This window comes from Mastomys coucha, unplaced genomic scaffold (assembly GCF_008632895.1).
Source record: "Mastomys coucha isolate ucsf_1 unplaced genomic scaffold, UCSF_Mcou_1 pScaffold13, whole genome shotgun sequence".
NCBI classification, from domain to species: Eukaryota; Metazoa; Chordata; class Mammalia; order Rodentia; family Muridae; genus Mastomys; species Mastomys coucha.
This window is the reverse complement of record NW_022196895.1, coordinates 18,751,214-18,777,803: the sequence shown is the minus strand read 5'-3', so window position 1 is coordinate 18,777,803 and position 26,590 is coordinate 18,751,214. Positions and strand designations below refer to the sequence as shown.

Below are 26,590 nucleotides of genomic sequence, written 5' to 3'. Positions count from 1 at the left end.
AAAAACCCTGTGAGGAGTCAGAACGGTCTAAAATGCTGCAATTACCACTTGGTCAAAAATAAAAGGAATCATTTATTGAGATGCTGTTGGGGGATGGTCTGATAAAGGTTTGCAGACAGCCCTGTTTGCCCCGATGCCACCAAATGGAGGTGGGGAAGATCATCACTTAAAAATGATTCAGGTGACAGGCGTGGCAACAGCATTCGTCAGCGAGGTTCAATTTGAAAGTGTAATAAAAGCCTAAATAGGACTCCACTTTAGGTGACATTTATTCCACCAGCTGCCATATATTTTTAAAAGGTCACAAAATTGTTCTATGTAGACACGTTGATAAAGTGCAAATTCTTAAAGGAAGATTTGCCGTGCATCATCAGGGAGCCTCTAAAAATTCTCCCAGCACATCTGCAGAGAAAGGCACAAATGCACAGCTGGCCAAAAAGCCAAGCATTGAGATTTTGGAGGCATTTTTTTTCCTTTTGCATGTGGAGACTTGACAGAGGGTAGGTAATTTCTGCCTCCTCACTTGCCCTGACCCTGATCCTCTGGGGTTTTCTCACTTGAAGTCAGAATCAGAGTTCTGTAACTGAAGAAAGTTTTGTGTCATGTTTATCTAGCTGAGCACATGCAAACTGTTCTGCTGGACGTTAACACTGAACAGATAAGATACTTTTCTTCCTTGAGACCTATACTACTTCTTCCCACACCTCCATTTGGTGCAGCTCCATCCTTTCAGCCTCACCAGCCCTAGTCCTACTGTGTGTCGGTCAATAAGCATCGCACAAACCTCCTCTCGTCTTCTGCAAATCCATCGCTTAAGAATTAGAAAATTATCTTACTCTTGAGAAAACTAACTTTCAGCTTATCTGTTACCAAGGTAACTGCACAAAAAATTCATTAGCATTGTTAGGGTGTAAACAGGTAAGGAGAGCAGCTTTGCCAACCACCATTTAACCTCAGCATCAACATGACTCAGCTGTCACTTCCCTAGGTATACTGAATTCTTATCCTGGTCCATCACGCTGCCTTCCAGACTGTCTTCATTCTCTGAGCAAACAGACTCAGATTGCACACTTACTATGTTCTTCCTCCTTTGCTGCTCTCATTGAGCTCAGGAATCAGTATGTGCATGCACGCACCCACACGCCCACACATGTGCAAGCATGTGTGTGCACATGCACGAACACACACACACACACACAGACACACACACAAACACACACTAAAAGTATAAAATTAGTTTTCCTTTATATTGTAATCTAACCTCCTTGAATTCAGAAAGTTTAGTTAATACGTAGAAGTAGCTCTTCCACATTTAACTTCCCTCACCAATAGTTTCAAGTTTTAGGCTAAAACATGTGGAAATTTACTTTCTCCAATGTACAAGAGGTCATATCTGACATACATCTCTTCTCCTCTAAACCAGATATTAAGTGCTCGTGATTTTGTTTAAAAAATACTGAGGTTATAACCATAATGTGACTATTTTATAACTAAAGATTTTTATTTTCATTTGTGCATATGTATATCTGTATCTGTCATATGTACTGTGCTTACAGAGGAGAGAAGGCAGCATTGGCTCCCCTGGCACTACTACCCAATGAGAGTGTTAGGATCTGAACCCAAGTGCTCTGGAAGAGTAGTAAGCATGTATAACCACTGAGTCATCTCTCCAGCTCTGCAGTGTGACTATTATCTAGAGAAGGGCTTTAAGGAACAATGAGGTCACTACAGAGATGTTCTAGCCTAGGATCACTAGAGGAGAAACACTGTGGGGCACTCTTACCATGGAGGCCTATGTGTGCACCAAGGAGAGTGAGAGGCATTTGGAGAATCATCTATACCAGCACTTTGGCCATGGGCTCCATCTCCAGAACCACGAATAAGATGTTATCATTCCTTGAGATTCTTGGTCTGTTGGCTTGTGGTAGAGCAAAGCAACTGCTTTATTCAATACTTCATGAATCTGGAAATTTTTAAATCCCACAATGTCTCTGGTTAAAGTTCCTAATATCATCCCTTCATTTATTTATTCATTAACCCACTCATTTATACATCTATTTATTTTTACATTAATTCATCCAGTTCATTCACTCATCTGCCTACTCATTCATTTATCCATTAATCCCTTTGTCCATTCATCCCACCTGCCATCCATCCATCCATCCATCCATCCATCTATCCATCCATCCATCCATCCATCCATCCATCTATCCATCCATCCATCCATCCTTCCATCATAATTTATTGACCCTCTTCCTATTTAACACACATACACACACACACATACACAATCTTTATGCAAATGCAGGCAAATAATGAATATGTGCAAAAAAGAATAGAAACATGACAGAGTAACTAAAGAGGGCACCTTAACACGCAGATGAATTAAGAAAAGCCTGCAGTCACAAAATGCTATCTTCTAGGCATAATAGCCATGAACTCACAGCAGCCATGATTGACTGTGCTGGACCTGCTCAAGGTTATACCTAACAGCCAGCCATGGATAAAGGCTAAACTTATACCTGCTAAATTATTGTCTACTGATGGATCCCTGTGGAGGGGAGGCTTTCAATGAGCACCCACTGAGGATAGTTTCATACCCATGATCATTCAAGAAGACCCTAAAGAAACTTAGTGGGCTGGGTTACAAAACAATGCAAAAAGTCATGACCATGGGGAAGGGACCCATAGGGAAGACAGATAAGAAACATATCATATAACAGATATGAAAGGGATAAGAAAATGTGCGGTGGTAAGAGTCACCAGAATGCATGATGTACATGAGGGAAATTATCAAAGAACAAATTTAAATAATTTAAAATGAAAGGCCTTTGTAAAACAATACCTTTGGGTTCTCATGGGTGAGAATGAACTGCTCTTGCCAAATGTGACAGCAAATACAGCAGAGCATCTAAGACAGAGTACACAGGCTTACTGCCTGGATATCTGAAGGAAGAGAACATGGCTGACCATAGCAAGGGTGGGACCTCCATCCTCTATCCTCTGACTTTACTTCTACACCAAAGCTCTTTATAAAACATGAACCTATCCATGCCATGCCTCCACTAAAATATCCTTGTCTAATTTAAGCTGCTTAGGGGTCCTGAGGTCTTTCTTAAAGAGTTTTCCAATTCACCTTTGTAGCCTCTGTGTCCTCACCTTATATCCCAACCTCCCTGAGTGAAGCTAGAATTCTCTGCCTTATCTGCTTTTGTGTACTGGTAGTGAGGAAGATTCAGGGGGGACAAGCATGAACTTGAAGTTCTGGTTCTGATTCCCTTGATTGTACTTGGAAGAAGTTGGACTGATCTGGGTCTTACCCTTGATCTTGAGTTTCACGTATAGGAACTGCAGATAAACAATCCAGACACTTTATAGGAAAGGTTAATGACACTGTGAGTGGTCAGCACTATTGTTGACATACATTGCCGCCTCTACTTACGTCATCCTCCATGATTCTTTGGTACATATCCTGATTCTTTCTAGAGCTCTCTGCCCTCAGACTATAATTAGTTCCTTCAGGTCCCCAGAGCAGGGAACAAACAACACTACTACAGCCTGAGTTCAGGATGACAGGAAGTGTAAATTTTAAACATTATATTACCAGTGCTTAGCAGAGCATTTTACATAAATAAATATCAAATTAAAACTGGCTGAATAATTATTTGAATTATATATACTATTCCTACTCCAAAAACTAGGATTGGCTTATGGCCAAGTGATTCAACTTCACAAAAAAGCTTGTCAAGAGCCTGAAAAGACAGCTCAGTGGTAGCACATCTGTCTAGCATGTGTGAGGCCCTGGGCTCAATAGCCAGCAACCCATATACTTAAGAGTTTGGTCAGTCAAGAGTGCCAACAAGCATAGACAGCTCATTCAAGGTTGGACCATTAGAGGAGAGTAGATTGAAGCTAAGATTTATAAAAGCTACAGCCAAGAGGGAGAAAACTAAAAAAAGAAGGCACAGTAAGCCAGACTAATAATACAAAGTGGTATATGACTTGATGTGGTAAGAGGAATGCTTCCAGAACTCTGAAGAGAAAAAACTCTGTGGGGAGGACCTCCCTGCAGGAGTGTTCAAGGGGTCCAGCCTGCACTGGCCACAGAGGGAAGGTATGGGGAGTAGATTCACCTTTCTTTTTCTTTTTCTTTCTTTCTTTCTTTCTTTCTTTCTTTCTTTCTTTCTTTCTTTCTTTCTTTCTTTCTTTCTTTCTTTCTCTCTTTATGCCACAGCTGTGGATCCCAAACCATCAGAAAGCAGAGGGCCTCCTCTTTTGCCTTCTGAATAATTCAGGTCTGAAGTTGCGATTCATAAAAGTTTCCTAACCCTACCCCACATGTGTGGTGTGTGTGTGTGTGTGTGTGTGTGTGTGTGTGTGTGTGTGTGTGCACATGCACGCGCACGCACACGCACGTGTGAACGAGTATGCATGTGCATGTAGTGAGGTAAGGGGTCTGTGTGGCACAGCACAGAATTATAGATGCACAGTAAGACAGCAGTCAATAAAAGCACTTGGACAGAAATGTCAAGTTTGGGACTGGTGAAGAAGCATATGCATGGGGGTATGTCCTGATGGGCAGTTGGTTAGGAGAGAGAGGGAGCATCAGAGAGGTGGGTGACTAGGTGGGGCCTGTTCTCTAGTCAGAGACTGAATGTGATGAGGACTCATCCACATAGGAGAGGTTAACTTCCCAAGGTAAGGCAATGGCTCCCTGTAGAGAGATGACATCAAGTATTTAAACATATTAAGTGTAATGGAAGCTAATTTCTCTCAGAAGAATTAGAGAAGAGACAGGTTGAGAGAATAACAACAGAAATGACCCACAGAGTATTAGATTGGTTTTATCTAATGGTTTATAAGGTATAAAGCATCTAGAGATAGAAGTAGATGTATACTGTGTACTGGTTATAAATCAAGTTCACTGTTCTCTACATGATGCTCATTGAAGCCAATAAAAACTTAAAGAACTCTCCACACACATGTATAGAGACATATGCATTTTTTTTTTTTGCCAACATGTATTGTCTGTCACAGACCTGGGAGAAGCAATAGCTCAAGAGTAAAGAGCACATCTTTCATGAAGTCTGGATTTCTGGATTCCAAACTACATGAAAGAAAATCCTGGTTTCCTGGTGAAATGGTTCATCCTGGACTGGTACCAAGAATGTACAAAACATATGCAGCTGGGGCCATGAGTCCCACCATGTATACTCTTTGGTTGGTGGTTTAGTCCCTGGGAGCTCTGAGGGTCCTGGTTAGTTCGTATTGTTGTTCCTCCTAGGGGGCTGCAAACTCCTTCATCTCTTAGTGCCCTTTCTCTAGCTCTTTCATTGGGGACCCTGTGCTCAGTCCAATGGATGTCTATGAGCCAGGGGGAGGGAATAGATTTTTTTTTTTCCCAAAGGAGAAACCAGGAAAGGGGATATCATTTGAAATTAAAAATGAAAATAAAGAAAATATATAATAAAAATAAATTAAAAAAAAGAATGTACAAAACAAGATCAGAACATCTTGACCTTGGTGTGCCTCATGGTAAAGAAGAAGGAGCTGAGAACAAGTCTTTGAGTACAGGAGCCACTTTTTTTTTATTAGATATTTTCTTTATTTACATGTAAATTTCTCCTTTCCCAGTTTCCCCTCCAAAAAAACAAAGAAACAAACAAAAACAACAAAAACAAACCCCTGTTGCCTCCCCCCTCCCCATGCCTGCCACCCCACCCTCTCCCACTTATTGGCCCTGGCATTTCCCTACACTGGGGCACAGAACCTTCACAGGGCCGAGGTCCTCTCCTCCTATTGATGATCGAATTTGCAATCTTCTACTATACACATGCTGCCAGAACAATCAGACCCCTCCATGTGCAGTCTTTGGTTGGTGGTTGAGACCCTGGGAGCTCTGAGGGTACTACTTAGTTCATATTGTTGTTCGTCTTAAGGGGCTGCAAACCCCTCAGCTCCATTGGCAGGAGCCACTTTTAATGGTCTCCTGCTGCCTGGTGTGGGACAATTTAAGGATAATAACCCATTAAAAACAAATATAAATTAGTAAGTGGGATGTCTGAAGAGCAACAAGATATTTACATGGGTAAAATTAACTTCCTTAAAATACTATTTGGTTTCAAAGAGGGAAGGATAGTTTTTCATTAGTGAAATTGAGCAGCAACATGCAAGAACATAGATCCATTTACCGTCTTCCTCCCAAGGACTGTAATTTGATTCTGATCAGGAGAAAATACTATACCAACCCAGATTGGCTTACAGTCTTCAAAGGTGTCATGGTAAGACTAATGTCTATTCCAGACAGCAGACAGCAGCAACAACACTGAATAGAGTCACAGATCTGTACATGACCTTGTTGATCAAAGGGATCTCGCTGGGGACTTCTGGCTAACTTTGGCTGGAGCTCAGATCACAAAGAAACCATTACTTCTAAACTCTGGTCTCTGCTGCTTATACTGGGCTTATGGAGAGGAAGTCTGTAACTTCTGTGTTTTATTATACAGACATGTCATGGTATTTTTTTTTAAGACTTATTATTTATTTTATGTATGTGAGTACACCATCAGTCTCTTCAGACACACCAGAAGAGGATATCAGATCCCATTAGAGATGGTTGTGAATCACCATGTGGTTGCCGGGAATTGAACTCAGGACCTCTGGAAGAGCAGTCAGTGCTCTTAGCAGAGGAGCTATCTCTCCAGCCCAATGTCATGGTATTTTTATCAGCCCGCACTGGCCTCTACATTCCTCCTCCTTGTCTGTCACTATCCCTCTTCCTTCACCTAAATAGTTCCCTTTCTGTTTTTCTGTGACACATATGCCACTACCTCTAATATCCTAATATATTGGGTGAGAAGAAGAGTAATTCGCTAGGCCAGAAACAGAAATGCAATGTTTTATAGGTTTTAGAAGGATGATGTAGAGGGGTCCAAAGGGGGAGATTGAGGAGAGGACAAAGAGGAGGAGGAAGAGGAGGAGGAGGAGGAGGAGGAGGAGGAGGGAGTGACAGCCCCTGAGGACTGCAGTGTCTGCTCTCATTAAGATATGAAACAAGTCAGAGTAAAGGAGATTGAAATGTTGATCTGAAGGACAAACCAAAGATTCACTACTTGGTCCTGATATAAGATAGAAAGCCAGGGAGAGGACAGGGTATGAAAAAGGCCAGGACTGAGCTAATTTGAGGTGTGTCTCTGAAAACGCATGTGAAAAGGGAGAGGAAGTCCTTTAACTTAGAGTTCAATTGAGACCCCCTCACCAGCTGAAACAAGAACTCTAGCATGATTAACATCTGCTGAAAAGGCTGCCCTAAGATTCCTTTCATACGTGTGTGTGTGTGTGTGTGTGTGTGTGTGTGTGTGTGTGTGTATACATGTTAAAGTGGCAATGACTCAGGCTTGAAGCTTGAAGGTTCATGATTTGGGTAGAGTCCCACTCTTCATAGAGGTGGCCTCTGAATCACAAACTTTTAATTTTGTTTAGAGTAAAGGTAAATGATCTTTAGGGAGCCCTTTCATTTATCAGTTACTTAGGAGTTAGTGATAAGACAGTGCTCAAACTCTACCATTGCCCTGTCTATTCCTATGAATGACTATAGTGAAAGCAATGACCGGAGAGGTTCTGCTCTGCATCCTTTTTTATTCTGAGCATAGCCTTTCCTCCAATCCACCCGCTTATGCCGATTTTATGGTATCTTAGGTATCTTTAATATAATTTCCAACTCTTCCTCATAAGCCAACTAGTTCTGAAGTCTTTTCACAGTCCACACCACACAGTCCAAAACCAAGTCTGTCCAGAGCAAAGGCTCTTAAAAGTCCAGGGACCCCCTTGGGCTGCTGTGAGTAGCATCGGGGAGCTGTGAAACTCAATTTACCCTCTCTTTTGAAGGTATAGTTAGTTACCTATGAACCACCCATCCATTCCTACTGTGCAGCCTCAAACAAAACTTCTTAAAAAAAAAAAAACTTTCAAAGTGACTCTGACCCTAATACAAGCGTACAACTTCACAGCAGGAGCACTGAAAACACTGTTCCAAGAGCAGGACCGCATTGACTCAAGCCTGTCTGTGTCTTCCATTCTCTGAGCTAGAATCATGGTTTGATACGAGAGCGGAGAGGAGGTGACATCAGCAGCAACCGTGAGTGTGATTCTTGGTGCTTTTGTTTTAAATACTGAAATAGATTCATTTCTTCATGAAGGTGAGGCAAGAGGTAAACGTCTTCATTATAATAAACCTATCACAAAGGCATTCATACTTAAAACATCAACTCACTTACAAAATTCACTTAGCCAAATAATGCAACAAATAATGCAACAGCTCCTTTGCAATAACCAAATCCCAAGGTTAAGAACCAAAACCATACGCTTATAAACTGACCTCATGTACCTGAACCAATAAATCACTTTTAGGCTTTAGTCAGTTTAAGATAGATTTTTCTGTTACTTGCTGTATAAAATATGAAGAGTCACTTCAAATGCCAAACCAGATGTAACACTGTAATAAAACAATTAGCAGTAAATAATTCATGGTTGGAGGCAAACAGCCTTCTGAACAGAGTGGAGAAAAGGCAGAGCGGGGTGCAGAGCTTGTCTTCCTAGGAGCTGGCAGTGGCAAGACGAATGGAGAGATGTTGGTTTTGTATTTAAGAATACAATCATGTAATAACCTCCACTTTGCAAATGTCTGAAGTTAGGGATACTACAAGGTTGTCTTAGGCTAGTAAGAAGGAAGAAACTTGGAATATTTGGGGAAGAAAAACATGAGAGTTAGGAATTTCAAGCTTTGGGTGGAAGTTTATAATCCAGTAAAACTCCTAGGGGTTTCATATAATTATAGACCTGTCCACGGGCTCAAATAAACAAATGCAATCAGATCATATTCTCATGCTTTCCTCATTCCTGGTTGCAGCAATCTGGAAACTTTTTAGCTAAACCCTGACAGCTGTACCTTAGGCAGCTCGTATCAAGTCATATGTACATTAGCTCCCCCCCCAGGGGACAGTATAAAGCCCACTTGGTTTAGAAGAGAAAGGAGAGAGAGAGAAAGGGGGAGGGAGATTGGGAGAAATAGAGAAGGTAGGGGAGAAGGCAAATAGAGCGAAAATATAGTCAAAATTTCTCTCTTCCAAATGCTGACAAAGCCAATAGCAGGCGATATCCTTCCAAATTCTTGAAGAGAAAATCTCAGCTGTTTTATGTGATTTCAGGAGCCCGCACATCACAGGCAGTCCGCCATTTGAACCTACTCATTCTGGGGTGAAATATGGATAGAATTCTGTCCTCTGTGTTTCCAAGTTTAATGGCCAAGGTCAGGCCACTCTCTCTTATCCCCACAACTGCAGTGTCTGTAGCCCAGTTCTCCTTGCCTCACTTTTCTGCCTGTCCTGTCAGTCACTCTCAGGGTTACTAACTCCTTCGGGAAAATAAGCATTGCAATTAGTTTAACCCTCTTCTTCTCCTCTAGGTCTAGGCACTAAAATATCTAAATAAGTAATTACATGTATGTGTTGCTTCTCATTTGAAAAATCTTTTACGGTTCCCACTGATTTCACAATAGTTCCAATAGTCTATGTAGCCTGCAACCAGGTCTTGAGGTTTGCTGGACAGGGGGCTCTCCTTCAGAGTGTCTTAGAATTCCTCTGGGAATGATATTAGTCACACAGAAGGACGGAGTGTACTGGACCTTTCTGTGTACAGTTTGTAATGTCATATGTCCCTTCTGGAAGATGCTCTCTACTTAAAAAGCGCGGTCCAGTTCTTTAAGGCTTAGCTCCATAGCGATTCCTCACCACAGTTATCTCTAATACTGCATTTGGATGAACTGTTTTCATTTGCAATGATTTCAAGGGACTTTGTGCTTCTGTTTTGACACTTATGTGCCCCAGTCATCTTACTAAATTTAGTGTGCACCTATGCAGGCATTAATATTATTCCATAATTATAAAGAAAGCCACACAACTGACTCACAGTTTCTGCATTCATCAAGTAAACAACATTCAATGGATGCTCTGTATTTCTTGAATAAATAATCTCCCAAAGGGCTAAATGTTATTCAAGAATGGGTATTGTGCCAAATTTATTTATATTTCTTTCTTACAGTAGCTAAAAAAAATGGAGTAATAGAAACTGCTGCAGTTTGAATAAAATATCAGGATCACGCCATGGTGTCGTGGGTTACTGCATCCTTGGGTAAATCTAGGACAATTTGTTATTTCTTCATTCCACTAGTACTTACTGCGTATGGAATGCCTGCTATATCTTAGTGTCAACAAGATTAATCACATGCATGTCAAAGTGTAGAAAACAACTGTACATGCCACTAACGAATCTCCAAAGCTTTTTGACTCTCGAATTCTAAGCTAAACAAATAAAAAGTATATCCATGACTAGTCCCTCTACCTTCCTTCAAAGGTTATGAAGCAAATCTGAACTTACATATATTTTAGGAGGAAGAAGACGAAGAAGATGAGGGTGAGGAAGAAGAGGAGGAAGAAGAGGAAAAGGAGGAGGAGCATGAGAGAAGGATGATGATGACTATATTTTCATTTTTAATTTCCATGACAATCCCTCTCAAACCCTCCATTCTTAAACTTTGGGAACTGATTCTTCCTGATCATCATATACTGAATACTCCTGCTCTCATTTCCCCCATGTTTGGCATTCCTTCTCAGTACTGGGAAATTACTGCCTTAAAAAACAGTGTTCTTCAAATGTCATGAGGATGGAGGGACAGTCTTCGGGAAGAGGAAGCCCACCAATACGAGGTGGTAGTAAGAATCTGGTAGAGGCGGGGGTATGATACAATAAGCAATATTATACATGTGTATGGAAATTTCATAAGGAAATCAACTCATCAGTCCATAAATCAGTAAACACTAGGAATGAGGGGGAGTAGAATGTTACCTAACAAAGCCAATTACATGAAAATGTCTTTAAAAGCAATGGTATTATTAGGCTACACTCTACTCAAAGGACCTCAGTTTTCATAGCAGACAGCCCTGGAAAAAGCTCAGACCCTGATTTGATACTTAGAAATCTTCCAGAATGCATTCCTGGTGTCTTTACACAATCATTTCTACTATTCTTCCTATAATAGAGTCCCACCAGTCTCTTGATTTTTGTAATTCTGCATCTCCCTTCTCCTGGTATTTTTCTACCCATTTGATTCCTATTCTGACTGCATCTGCAGGTTAAAGGAAGAATCTTAAGTCTGTCTCTGATATTTCCATTTGCATTTGTGCTTAGAAAAGCACTGTGGGCTTTTATCGGTCTCAGCTTGTCTATTTCTCCTTGTGCTTTGGTGATTTGTAAAATGTACATGATCCAAGTAGAGTGTATTTAATCATTCATGACATAGGCATTGATTAAAAACTTACTGTCTACTATCCTAAAGCTTCTAAAACATATTAGATTCACCATAAAAGATTATGAACTTTTTTGTAAAACAGTGGCAAACTCCCCAATGAAATGTATCTGAAGTCAAATTAATCTTTTTGGAAAGATGAATATATTAAAGAACTCTGTAAGAATTTTAACAAACTATTAGTTACCATAAAGAAGTTTATATAAAAACGATGGACCAACTTGCAGAAAGCTAAACCATTTTAGAAAGCTATCAAAATTATGCGGAGTTGTATAGAAGTATGGAATCAATGATGCTTAATTCAGTTCACAGCTGGGCATTATAACATGTGAATTCATAGGCACACATATGCTAGTTAAACAATGAACTGAAAAATGTACAGTCTCAGAGTTTACTGAGATACGAATTACAGAACAATGAATATTCTATGCCAATAAAAAAGAATCAGAAAGAAATGTTTTAAAGATAGCATATAATACTTTTTGTGACATTTAATAAAAATTTATATGAAGAGTTTTTCCCTTCTCTTTCCTGACAGAACAGTTTGCAAGATGACTGATGCCTCCTTTTACATATCTGCATTTGTGTTTCTTTACTTTAGAAGCTTTCTAAAATTATATTTAGGACATCTGTAGCTATACCAGCAAGATAAAAGGTGATTATTTTTAGACATCATATTATTGATGACAGGCTTGCAGAAAGAAAATGCAAACATAAATTTTAAATGCCTTTTGGAAAGAATCAGAGTAAAAACATTAACATAATTTCTCAGAAAGCCTGGCTTTTTTTATTACCAAATTTCAATATTCCCTCCAGGCAAAAGAGCAGCTACTTCAAAGATTTATTTGATAGTGAAATGTTTGATTTCTCTTTTTCTCTTTCCCAATGTGAGTTTTTATTCTACCGGAGTGTACTGTGATTTGAATTTTGAATAGGCTCATTACTAAGAATTTAAAAAATAATAGTTCTATTTTGGCAGACCAAAGAACTTAACCAGCAGCCATCACTAAACAGATTAAATAAATTATACACTACGTTGGGCTGAGCAGTCCACCCAGACGCCAGTCGCCTTGACAACAGCCCAGCCACTGCTCAGTCTGCTGGGGGCTGGGTTGAGCGTCACTTACCTGCCTGTCCACTTCTGGGAGCAGAAGCAGGAGATACTGCTGGAAATGCTGAGGGAACGAGGCGAATGTGTGCTTATTTATCAGTGCCCTCAGGTTAGTGTTGACAAGGATAGAGCCAGGGGTTTCTATGTCAATGTCCTCAGCTTTGGTCCATTTCAAGTGTCCTGTGATGAATAAAGAGTTATGAGTTTACTACAGAGTGAAGAAACACGTACATATGAAAAAACATCCAGTCACATATTTATTTCTATCACTTCTAAAATGATTTCTGGAGAAGAAATCAGGAAATAAAATCTTCATTAGTAAGGCTTATGTCTACCTTAGGTATATTTTAATAAGAATTTATTTGAGTACCAGGATGTTTTATTTATTTTTTTTATTGCTTTTGTTTCTCCAAAACAGAATCTTACACTGCAATGCAGGCATGCCTGAAGCTCACTTTGAATTCAAAGCGGCCTTGAACTTGTTGCAATCCTCATGCCTAGGGTTCCTGAGTATGTGGTATAGGTAATTATAAATTGCAAATTCATCAGAATTTGCAAAACATTTAGAAGCACAAATGAATACATTTTGTATGTTCTCTAAAACATAACTCTAATGATAGTAACATATTATTAATTTAATTTTCTATCTTTTTCAGTGCTAGGCATTGAACACAGGGGGATTGAAGATGCTCAGCAAATTCTCTCCCACTGAGCTACATCTGTGTTCAGTACTCTTAGTTTTAACAAACAGACGACAGCAATATCAGTTGTGTGTTCCCACCACATTTCAGGCCATGTAGTAAGAACAGATCGTTTTTATAAGATTTCCATTCAAGGTATATTTTGAGAATGATAATTTAATAAACAAATGCTGATAAAAACTCCAGATGTGAGATCTGAGGGGCAAGTATACTGTTCCAAATCATTCCCCAACTCAAGGCACTCTAGTGTCCACTGGAATCTGTGTGCAGGCTTCTTAACTGGAAATCAGAATAAATGAAACACGCTCTATGCACTGACAGCTGATATTTACAACAGAAGAACAACTGTCTGGAACTTGGGCTACCTATGATTGTAGAGTACACTTTGACTCAAAGGTCAGTGCAGTGCAGTCTCTAAGCTACCTGTAGTCCAATGCCTTTGCTGCTGAATACAGTTTTGCTAGAACAGGACATTCCTGGTGCTTTGTCGCTTGTTCTGTTCTCCTTTTGTGACATGATGCCTAGAGAGAGCTGTAGTAGAAATACAGTCCAGTGTAAAACTGCTACCACTTATTTACTGGTTGGTTACAGAAAACAAATGAACGAACAACATGCTGATCATTGTTTTAAATGATTAAACATAAAAGTAAGACTGAAGACAAAAATGCAAGTAATACTGGTCAGTCATGAGCCTCAGCATTAGTCAGGACTACAAAAAGTTCTCTGACAAAGGTTGAGAACAGAAGTAATCTATAGGTATAAAGGCCAGCATTTAGGAGGCAGTCTAATATGTTAATATAGCAAATAAGAGTAGCAGCGCCTATGACTACCCAGCCATTGGGCAGTTAGCCCAACTGACAATACTTCATGTGAATTCTGTTTTGTCGATTGGGCTGAAAAGCTACTGGCAGTTGATGGCTGTTGAGAAAAAAGATTTTGTGTTTGTTTTACTTTTCACTTTTTTTTTATTTTAATGGTTGTAACCATCAATAGGCTTTCCATGTTCTCATGGATGACCTTAGCACCATATGTATGGAGGCAACACGAAGTATATTCGACAAGTTTGAAAGAGAGCCTATGAATTGGGAAGACAAGTGGTGGTAGTGGTGTATGGAGCACATTGAAGGTGGAGGGAGGGAACTGAATGGATTTAATCAAACAATGACACATATATTGAAATTCTCAAGCAATAATTTAAAACAAAGAAATACAGGTACTCTTATACACAATCCGAATGCCCATCTACAGTGGCTTAAGAATGAGAAAGGCAGAGGAGGGCAGAGAGGTGATATCTAAAACCACTGAGGGTTTAAACCTTGTTTAAGTAAGTGCTCTCAGCGAAAGCAGAACACCAAATTTCATGAAAGATGTGTACTCATTCCAATTTCCATCTGAATTGAAAAATGTCCAAATATCAAAAAATAAAAATTCTTTGCAGACATTTTTGTCCAAGAAATAATCATCAGGAACAGTGATGGGATGCACAAATACTCTGTAGTAAATAACAGAAAAAGTGTGGTATCTTCACAGGGCCAAGAGAAAACAAAGGTAAACATGGAATTTCATTGTAACTGGGATTTTCAAATGTCAACATTTAAGAATAGTTAAAGATCCCAAACAGAAATTCTATCCCGAAGAAAATCTTGCTGATCAAGTTACTACAGGTTGTTATTGACCAAGAGTTTCTACCAAAGAAGGGAATAAACAACTGTAGCAGCAATGGTGAAGTAAAAGTCATGTGACCACGGCTCCTTATACAAGTGCTAATTGTAGAGAATAATGCCAAGGACTGACAGAAGTTAAAGCAATGTAGAAGTAAATTACATGTATAAGACTAAGAAGGTGTGCAGGAAATGAGAATATGAACAAAATGTAGGCAGTGAGAGTAACATTTTTAAAAACTCTATAAATAGCCTCAGAAGATCAGAAAGCAAACACATTTCCAAACTAGTGAACAGAAGAGAAACATCAGCCAAAGAGCAGGCATTGAAGAAGAAGAAAGGAAAATTAAAATTAAGACCAAGAAAATCACAACCAACATAGCCAGAATTTTATATTAGAGTTAAAATGGAAAAAGTCCAGATATCTACTCTTTTCAAGAGATAGTTAAAAACTCACCTAGATAATTTGAAAAATACCAATAACAGATTTAAAACAACAAAAAGAACATTACCAAGAATGAAACTGACCATCCAGTCCATGTATAAGAAATAATGACCTGAGCTTCTGAATGCACAGGACAGCCTCAAAACATAAAGCTGAGAGAAATAAGAAACTAGAGCATCCTCAAAATGGTAGGAGAAGTCTCAAGAGATGTGGCTAAAAACTAAATTATAATCTTAATTAAAAAACACAGAAACCTTTCATAAAGCAACAACAATACTCATGCAATAAACTGAACACAGGGAACTGCACTAAGCTGTTAAGTGCAGGCATTGTGCTATTTGTTATTCAAGAAATAGCAAGGGACTGCACCACAACTGGACAGTGAGTCTCAAAAAATACTGCTCTATTATCATAAACCACATCTTTCTGTCCAAAGGGAAAGAGTTCAACCATCCTCATATCTAGTGTACGTTTGGACATTCCCAGGCTCTACAATACTTCAGAATTCAAAGTAAAATAATTCCAGTATTTATAAAAATGCTTCTCAACTGATTTAATAACTAAATTGTCTATTTTAGGTGGGAGAGAAAAAGTTTGAAAATTCATGAGTTAAAAACTCAAGTCATGAACTAAAAATAAACATCAATTGTTGAATGAAAACACAAGAGATTTAATTATATAAAAAATAAGAGTAGAAATCAATGTGGTAGAAAAGAATAATGATATCTATCAATATAAAAAGATTGTTTTTTAATTAAGCTAATGAATTCAGAAATTTCTGAGAAGAAACTGCATAAACATAAGTAGTAATAAAAATGGGAACATGGTTCTTGATACATATATGATTTAATGGGTAGATAAAATTAAAAGCAGATTTTTAAAGGAACAATACAGTATTTTGCACATTTGATACTCACTAAATAAAGATAAACTGGTTTATTGTTATGTACATATTCATGTATAGGAGGGAGAAGGGATGTATGTGGGTGCATGTGTGCAGGGCAAGCACATCTTTGGGTAGCTAGAGGTGACACAGGGAGTCCTTCTCAATTGCTCTCCACCTAATTCTTCTAGGACAGAGTCTCTCAGTGAGGGAAGGGAATCAGCAATTGGCTATGTTCCATGACAGCGAGCCCCACAGATCCTTCTGGGAACTGCGATTACATGTGTATGCCTTCAAGGCTAGCTTTTGACATGAGTGTTAGAAACCAAACTCAGGTTGTCAGCCTGGTGCAAGAAATACTATATCTACTCATCCAAATCCCCAAGCCCTAAACTATTTTAAGTTTATACATTTCCTAAGTCAACTTTAAGATAGAAAACAAAGTTAAACATAAAAGTGTTATCAGTAGGCTTTCTCTCACATACATACAATTAACAAAACATAAAGAATTTAATAACTAATTTAATGTAGCTGTAGATAACTTTATCTTTGTCCTGAACTCTCTTAATGAAAGGAGAGGAGGAAGAGGAGGAAAAAGGGGAGGAAGAGCCTCAACCACTCCCATTGACACACAGTCATTTATGACTAAACCAAATAAACTAAATTTGTGTGTCCAAAATCTCCACCTAAGACAAAGCTATGTTTTATAATTCTGAAGAAAAGAGTGAACACATTAACTAAATTTGTTCTTACAGAGAATGTTTAATTCCATTTTAATTATCCTTACACATGTACTCTTAATTGGCTTAAGAACAATCCAATTATATATGATTGTCTTATCTCATTAAAGCCGGTGCTGAACATCTCCCTACAGTGCCCACAGAAGGAAAAGTATGAAGTCACTTTAGTGCCTAATTCCCAGACACTTAGCCTAGAGAGTTGTAGCAGCAGAGAAGACAGGTGAAGCCATAGTAAGGCTGCACTTGATGGTCCATTCCATGATAAGAATCACGGGCATGTGTTCAGCTTTGTTGTAATGTATTCAGAGAGTTCTACACCCACATCCCACCTTGACACATGCATTTGTGTATCAGGAGGAGTGTGCTGGCTTTAAGACTCATATTTCCTGCTAGGAACATGCATAAGTAGGTGTGAAATATCCCAAGGAAGAGAAAGGCACAGAGAAGAAACACACAAAATACTCAAAATCAATTCTAGTGTACCCCATGTCTAAATAAACCTCCAAAGAGACCTCTGAGGAGAAAGGTAGTTTTTCAAAGAGTATAGTTTTACAGAAAATACTATAATAGGTGATAAAATAGAGTAATAAAAACCCCAAACCAAGAAAGCCTATATAAATGAACTGTATGAATAATCTAACGGGGAGCTATGAATCCAGTAAACGAGGAGCCAGGGTTTAAGAAGTTCAGGCCTTGTAACCAAACCTTTAGCAGTCAGTTCTTCCCTTTTAGTATGTGGGTTCCCAGGTCTGAACTCAGGCCACTATCCTCTGCAAGAGACATCTTGATTTGCTCAGCCAGCTTTTCACAGTTCTAATGACTTTGGATAGCTACAGATAGATTTTAAGACAGTGTTTAATCCTTCCTTCCTCCCTCCCTTCCTCCCTCCCTTCCTTCCTTCCTTCCTTCCTTCCTTCCTTCCTTCCTTCCTTCCTTCCTTCCTTCCTTCCTTCCTTCCTTCCAAGCTATGTCTAATTGATAACCACTCCAAAAGGAAAACTCAGTTCTCTCCAACAGAGATTTGCTGGAGATAAACCACTGGAGGCCATACTCCAAGCCCAGTAGTAGATGACCAACACAAAGCAAACTCATTGGCAATTTCTTTGTTTCATAAGGTTTTGACAGAGCAAAAAGAAAAATGATCTTTAAACCTTAGGGTCTTTTTCATATATATTATAGCTTCTGACTTTGTGTTTTTAGGGGGTTCCTGTGTGTAAGAACAAGTGTGCCTTGTGTTTTTTCTTTGGTGCTTTTGTATGTTTTGTCCTAATTCCAGTTTGTTTTGTTTTGTTTAATTTTATTGTTATTCTGTAAATGCCTATCTGATAACAGAAAGGGTGTGGATTCCTATGAGAGGGGAGCAGAGAGAAATCTTGGAGGAGCTGGGGGAAAGAAAACCATAATCAAGATACATTGTCTGAAAAAAAATCTATTTTTAATGAAAGAATGAAAAAATAAAATTTGTTTCTTATTTATCCTAAAATTAATTATACTTAGTACTTTAATTAAAATAGAGTCTTGGTATATATAGTCTCTGGAAAAATAGGTAGTATTAAGCAACTCCTAATAATCTTCAGGAAACACTGATAATATTTTGAATGAGAAATAGAATTATTGCCCAATTTCTGCTATTATTTTCTGTATGAATTTATTTTTTAAAATATGGAACATTTTCTAAAACCAGCGGAGTTTTAATTCTTTATTACAAAAAGATTAAACAAAAAACATAATGTTGGAATGAATCCCAGACTTTGGGTTCAATGAGGACATTATTAAAATTCCCTCAGAGACATCCATTCAAAGCTTGGGCTTGTTTAGCAACAGTTTTAAACTCCTACTGTGTGACTGGGTAGGAAGGAACAATTAAAAACTGGCCTAGGTCAGTGACCCTGAATTTAAGTAACTAATGTTTTAGCTGTGGGAAGATGTCAGAAATTAAGAAATACAAAGGAGAGAAAGGTTAAAATTCCAATGCAGAAGATAGGCCAGCTGAAGCATATTCCACAAAGGATGATATTGGTAGATGAATATGAGAGAATTGGGTGACAGCAACCATGGATCCAGGTTCACTGACTCCAACTTTGATGGACTACTATGATACATGCTGGAGAGAGTTGTACGTACATGAAAGGGGGTGACTGTTTCTGCAGGTTCATCTGTGAACTCAAAACTCCTCTGAAATTGTGTACTAATTAAAAGAAACACAAAAGAAGCAGCCAGAGAGTGTACTGTGCAGTGACTTGATTTAATGGCTACCAAGGCAGTAAGCGGACATGTTCCAGTAGTCTCCCAAGGAGAGGCTAGAACTGAGTTGATCCTTTGCTGGAACAGAGAAAGGACATTTGTTATCCTACCATGGACTGTCCCAATCAGCATTAAGGCCCACGGCCCTGAAATAGCTCTTGCAGATACTGATAACACTTAGCTCAAAGTGGATCAGATGCCTGTTCTCTACCATGCTTGGTTCAGAAATAGAAGAGGAATCAATGCAGCTTTGCTTTGTCTTGACTATAAAACATCATCAGGAAAACAGGAGTTTGACCATCATGTTTCCAGCTGCACTGACTTACATTATCTTCTCAGACAGATTTAGTCAGAGACTTCACAGATAAATACTCACAGTCTCCATGTATAACCCACACCAAGAGCAAAATCATGCAACAAGAAAGCTGCATCAACAGTAGTGGGTATCCGTAATGAGGCTACAACTCTCTCAAGTGCTAAGACTATGGAGGACTGTCAAAGCCCATAACTATTGTTTATTGCTGACACCATGATCTAACTGTGTACTCCAAACCCTCTCCTAGGGTAGGTGGGAATACGATGTGATGCCCAGACCTGTAATAGGTCCTTTACTACATAGTTCTTAGAAAAAGGTACATGGGTTCAGTATGCATTTGGCTAACTCATTAGATTCCAAGAAAAATGTATACCCATACCTTGAACAGGGTGGCTATCATTTAACTCTTAAAAAAAAAAGTAATTGCAATAGAATCAGAGAAAGCACATGGGGGATAATTAGAAGTGACTCTTTATCTCACCAGGGAAATCTCTTCATGAGAATGGAAATTTAGGCTTATGCTATGAAGTCTAATTTTGACTGCATTTTGTTTCAGCATTACTAATTTAAATTAGAAGAAACGTATGGTATATGTTCTAATTTAGAATGGTTTCAGCACATAAGGACTTGTATAATGCCACCCCTACTGAGAGAAGGTGAACTAAGGTCAAACCGGTTCTGAGACTAAAGTGCATCTGAGTCAGGTGAGAGAAATGATTAAGAGCCATGCTCCCAATTGGCCGGCCTAGGGCTTTCAGGAAGCGGGGAGAACCATTCCTACCCTCTGACCTCCATGTGCATGCCACAGCTTGTGTGCACCCACTCACCACCACACAACAAATAAATAAACATAATAAATAATTTAGCAATGTCTTCTTAAACTCTGAATGACGGCGGTTTACCTGAAGAGGATTAGCCCTGAGCTTCTCTCTTTCACATCTTCCCATTTTTTCATTTATACTATTGGCGTCTATTAGAAGGCTAGTGGATATTGTCATCTCATTACTGTATACACTTATGTTTGGGTGCATAAAGAATGCTCTTCTCTAAAGACACATATTCATCCAGGGAGACACAAGTCATAGAGAGATTCTTCTTTATCTCAACTGACTGATTTAGCACATTCACTTGACATATTCACTCATTTCTTTACCCAACATTCTCTCAGCAGCTGACAAGCAGAAGTTATACAAAAGGTGCAGGGTGATGACACGGATGGGTAGGACCATCTCTATCCTCAGTTACCCAAGAGCACCATGACAAGGAGAGCACCAAATACGAGTATCTGAACTGGGAAAATGACTCCGCAGGTCAGGATGTTTGCCAACATTCCTAAAGGCCTAGGTTCAAGCTCCAGGAACCACAAACTGGAAGAGAACCAACTACCAGAAGTTGCCTCCTGACCTGCACAAGCACATCAACAGCTTGTGTGCATTTACCCACCACCACCCAACAAATAAATAAATAAAAGAGAAAAAATTTAAAAAAAAAAATTAGAAACTGAATGAGAGGGTTTGTCTGCAGATGGTAAGGCTGGAAGGTTTCTCCCCCATGACCCCTCCCCACATTTTTCATTTATATCATTGGCATATATCAAAAGGTTGGTGAGCACTGCCAACTTCATTTGCACAGAATAAGCCACGTTTAGCTGCTTGCTACCTTAGTCAGCCACAGTTCCTTCCCAGTCACCACAGACTGTTGGCATTTTATAGGTTTTTACTTTAGCAGACTTATTTTAAATCCCACTACTTTTTTCTTTTGTTGGATAGAGGGCTGGCCAAGAGTCCTTAGAACTGCTAGCTGTCCTACCGCATGCAAGCAGAGTACCTGCACTTTAACACTTAGGCAGACTCTGAGTATTAGATACAATAAGCTTGTTCCCCAGTGACAATGACATTCATTGGATGCAGAGTAGACAATCTGCCTCTCACTTTCTGTCTAAGACAAATGGTTCAAATGAGACATGTACATGCCTTTGCCTGTATCTTAGTTGTGATATTTATGAGGGGCCTTCTTAACCTTCTGGGCTTCACATTGATTTTTAAACTGTAAAATGGAAATCATTATATTCTATAAAATTAAATAGTTAAGTGACACAAATTATATCAAAATTTAGCTACATGTTTTCAAGTAAAAGGTTATGTGAGGATAACTGATCTCCAGGATAGCTTTCAGTGCATCCCAACATGAAATCATAAGGTCAGTTAAAATATTGTGAATATTTTCTGTTCCTTGAATATGAAATTGTCAAGTTTAAACTCCGTAGAGGACAATGCCCTGTCTAAGCGTTTGAAGGTTGACACACCTGACTATCCAGCCCATTAACCATGAACTTTGACTCTCTGCATTCCTCCTAAAATCCAGCATCATTATTTCTACTATTTTGTCATTACGTGCCAGAAAGCCATCTATGACACCACTCCAGCCTAACTTTGAACATGTGAGCTGGCCGGTGGTATGCAGGATTGCCTAGAGAAACCTCCTGTTAGCTTATCTTTCAGTTGACCCTCAGAATAAAACAATAAACATCAAAGCAATTCTGATTCTCTCTACTTCAGTGTGGACTTCAAGGTGATGAATATAACACATAAGATCCAGATAAAAAAGATCCAGACCTGGAGCTTCTGATGCCACAGCATGACCAAAGCCGAGCATGCCAAGAAAGTACGTTCTGGGACTTGAGCCTACCCACTGTTCTTGTATGTCATTTAGTTACTGAAGTTGTAGTGGATTATTAGCTAATCAATTAATTAATTTTGAGACAATATCTTACTATGAACTATGTAGCTTGGGCTGACCTCAAACTCACAAAGATCTGTCTGCCTCTGCTTCAGTAGTACTGGCATCAAAGTCCTTCACCTTTCCCACCCAGCTTTGCTTTGTTTTGGGAGATGGTCTTGCCATGAAGTCATGGATGGCTAGGTTTTCACTTAGAGTTGAATTCCTGGCAAAGCTCCAGACTTGGAATCCAAGAGTGCAGGGATTACAGAGGTGTGTCACCCTTCCTGGCTAGCACACTCTTTTTTAATGAAATGTCACTTATCTTTAAATCATACTGGGTTGATCATGAGATCAACCTGGGTTGGTCATGAGAATGAATGAATAACGTGTGTGAAGATATAGCACAGATGCCACTCTGTACAAGTCATCATCTCATTTTAGGAGTTACTTAAAGCACTCAGACAGGAAAAAACTATCAGTGTGTATGCATGCATGGTTATTACCCAACATACAGAGATGTATTTGTGGTTAAAGAAAATAACTATAAAAGCCTTAGAAATGATGGAAAAATAGATAACCATGCAATATTAAAGAGTTAAATTAAAATTTGCTACTCCTTTCCCATACATATTTTATCTAAGAATCCACCAGTCCCATTCCAATGCTCTTTAGTGAAAGCATGTCCTAGGGTTTAGCAAAATTCCTAGCATACAGTAGGCAATAAATAAAAGTACCAAAACCAACCAATCGACCAGATGAACTTGGCTGTTTTAACAAAAAAGAAAAAAATCTGCAAATAAAGAGTCCTACATTGCCAAAGACAGTAAAAGTTCAGGTCACCAACTTTATAGTTTCTACTGACCACTGCATCAAACACGGGTGATAGGTACTTCTCTCTCTCTCTCTCTCTCTCTCTCTCTCTCTCTCTCTCTCTCTCTCTCTCATTCACTCATATACACACACACACACACACACTCTCACACTCACACATGTACACACACACCCATGCATGCACACACACATGCACAAACACATGCACACCACTCACGCATGCACACACACATTATGTGACTATGTATACCCATGTGTGCATGTGGAGGCCGAGGGCAAGCATACAATATCTTCTTTGATTCTTCCTCACTCTATCCTTTGGGAATAAGGCATCTCACCAAACATACTGCTCATTAACTGGCTAGATTGAGTGACCAGCAGGTTTCTGATGTACCTGTCTCTATCCTCGCCACCCCCCAACCTTTAGGGCTATGGTTACAGACATGCATGGCCAGCCCTTGTGAAGCCACTGGAGATCTAAACGCCGATACTTACCCTTTTGTGGTGGTCACTTTAGCTACCAAGAGACTCGTGCACTCCGTCCATCTCTCATATATTCCTGTGCTCTAGGTTACATCATCCTTATCTCTATTCATAGGTGAACTCGGTGGGACCATGTCTCTAAACAAGCTGTGCATGGGCGAGTGAGCTATAGTAGTCAGCCCAGGAAATACTCCTGCTTGTCTTAATTCTCAGACTTCAGTACCCTACTTGCAGGTCCTTACTAAGGCAAACACAAGTATTCAGAATAAAATCATTGTTAATAGCAAGACCTTTGGACAGTGTCCCCCAAACCTTTCAGAGACTGTATACTCTTTCTGTTTTATAGACAGGTACTACTGAATATTTCAAGCATCTCAAACAAAAAATCAAGGCAGGGCAACCCCAATGCAGCAGACCCCGTGGCAATGCATTCTCCAATTCAGCGCATCCTTCCTAAGAGCCTCATTCCCACCAAACCTTGTCTAGAATATTCCAGTAAAAGGAGGCCACAAGACAATACTGCACACCAAACAGCACACTAACTAGACAGGTAATTACTGGAGTAGATAGTTCATGTTAGTTTTGCTCGTTATCTCTGCTTTATCCAATATTATCACATTCTATCATAAGCTTGACACTCAACTACAACAAGGGTTCCCAATTCAGCAATTTTTTTTGCATAGATAAATGAAGGATATTTTCAGTTTCCTTGTTTAAATGCTAAAAAGAAAAAGTTATGTTTTTTAAAAGACACGCATCTCTAAAATGTGAACTGGTACTCACCTAAACCAGACTTTTTTAGGCGTTTTAAGTGCTGACTTGTTTGTTTTCCAGTGGGAGATTTTTGCCCGTGTTTCATTTCTTTATCTGAACTGTCTGCTTCCCCATTTTTAGACTCAGATCCTAAAAAAGGAAATAGTTATTATGCCATTATCTTTCTCTCCTTGTCCTTGACAAGAAACATCTAAAATTGTTTTAAGAACCACAGATATAATCTGCTTTTTCTTTTCCCGGGTTGATATGCTACCATACACACAATCTGATTCCCTTATTGTATATAAGGAGGAAAGGCCAATCAATCAATCAATCAGCTTGGAGAGAAAGCAAGAACAGATGGCCTAATAGCAGAGTTTGACATGAAGTCACTGGTCAAATAGCTTTTAAATAAAAGAATTAGATCTATTGTAAAAATACATGAATAAGCTTCAATACTACAATGCCATTTAGAGATGATATCAGAGGTCAGAGAGAGAGAGAGAGAGAAAGAGAGAGAGAGAGAGAGAGAGAGAGAGAGAGAGAGAGAGAGAGAGAGAGAGGAGAAAGGGAAGGGCTAGATCTTAATCAATAGCTTTATGCTGAAGCAGGAACAGAAAATGCAAACACTAATCCACAATGAATTCAACAGTTCACAGCTGACACAGTGACAGGTAATTTAGAGGAGCAGGCCAGTGCTGCATGGAGGTGAGAGGAATATCGCAAGAACACAAAAACTCATAAAGGATTCTGGGCTTTGCAGCAAGTGCTGAAAAGCAAACTCACATGCAGAGAAAAACTGCTTTCGATGGTGTTAAGCACCAGCATGTGGTCCAGAACTCAAATTCAACATTCAAGGGAAAGCTAAAGCAAGGACAACAAACCCACCAGAATCAGCATCAGCATCAGCATCAGCATCAGTATCCACTTCCTCACACGTCCTGACACTAGCAAATTAAGTCATTTCATGATGAATGGGCTGGTGCCTTAAACACAGCAACTGGGAAATACTCTGTTTTTAAATCAATGAAAGAAGCAAAGACAGGTACACATGTAGAATACATATATACATTATAAATATATGTACATATGTATAAAACTGAACCTCACATGAGTATCTTTTCAATTTCAAAAGATATTTAAAAAAAAAAAAAAGCAAACCATCAAGCCATCTCAGTCCATGAGGAAGTCTTCTCCGGGGAGAAACTGGCCAAGCACACGATATTTTAGCTCTTTACCTGAAGGCGAATCCGACTGCTCATCAGACACCTTTAATGGTGTCAAAACAACACGAGGGACAGTCTTGTTCACCATCATTGAGACTCCATTTCTTCTTTTCTGCTGCTGCCTCAAAGCCTATAAAATAGGATAATAAAATATAACATAAAAATGTATCCACAATGATTTCTGGTGATTGAATTACATGATCCACTTGCTCATGACTATCTTCAATTCCACAGAGCCCCTGATCTGTCAGAATTCTTGGTAATCACCTTTGTACATTTTCCCCCAAAAGCATAAAATTGAGCTTTGGCAAAGGGGTTTACGCCTGAGTCTATTTTCAGTCTAATTCTATTAACAAAACACCACAGAATGGTTTATTCTACCTTAGCAGAGTGGCTTGAAAGCCGGTGGAACTTGATACTAGGGCTCCCAAGTAAAATAAATGTAAAATAAATGTTTCGAAACCAGGATAAAAATATATATGTCTGCAATTCTTTCGCAGGTGCTTCGTCTCCAGTGCGCTGCTCAGTCAATCAGTTAACACCGGGTGTCATCAGTATGTAAGGCATGTAAGAACTACTGTATTGATGCATTCACTCAGCCGTGGGGAGCGCTGCACAAAATCACCGAACATGGCAGGAATCATTTATTTCTGTGAAGGGAATCAGTCCTAATCTTGGAAAGCTTGCAGCCCTTGGCTTCTGTCTGCTTGACTTTGGCATTAACCTTCAGAACACGAACATGACGGGGTTTGGGCAAATCCAAGAAAAAAATAGATAGAAGAATAAATCTCTTCAAATGGGAATGCTTTGTGTTTCATAAATGAATCTGCCATGGTGATGATGATATAATAAAAGGTATTTAAAAGTTTTGAAATACAGTTTTATCTAGCGGATCACTTTATGCAGAAAATTACCCGTAATAAAAAGGGTTTTAAGCACACGAAACAGGAAAAGCCATTAAAACCTGAAGCCGCAAGAATGCTGAAATTCCTCAAAAGGTTAAAAGGCTGGCCATGGACGGTCTCAAACCTTTTTATTCCTGGATTCTGTGCATTTTATACTAATTTCACAATGTCTCAGTCATATGATTAATGTGCTTTGAGCAACAGTTGT

General features: G+C 39.1%; 1 protein-coding gene and 1 long non-coding RNA gene across 8 annotated transcripts in view; one reads left to right on the top strand and one right to left on the bottom strand.

Annotated features, from left to right (window-relative positions):
* Positions 1–26,590, bottom strand: part of Asxl3 (ASXL transcriptional regulator 3) — a 173,996-nt gene that overhangs the window by 56,332 nt on the left and 91,074 nt on the right. For all 7 annotated transcript variants that reach the window (XM_031365075.1, XM_031365076.1, XM_031365080.1 and 4 more), the window contains 3 exons: positions 25,490–25,607; positions 24,282–24,401; positions 12,490–12,653 (listed from right to left, as the gene is read on the bottom strand). In XM_031365075.1, coding sequence (XP_031220935.1) covers positions 12,490–12,653; positions 24,282–24,401; positions 25,490–25,607 — 402 coding nt within the window. The remainder of the gene's footprint in view (positions 1–12,489; positions 12,654–24,281; positions 24,402–25,489; positions 25,608–26,590) is intronic.
* On the top strand, positions 21,929–26,280 carry LOC116086902. Its single transcript, XR_004117180.1, has 2 exons — positions 21,929–22,127; positions 25,978–26,280. It is a non-coding gene; the product is annotated as an uncharacterized LOC116086902 (long non-coding RNA).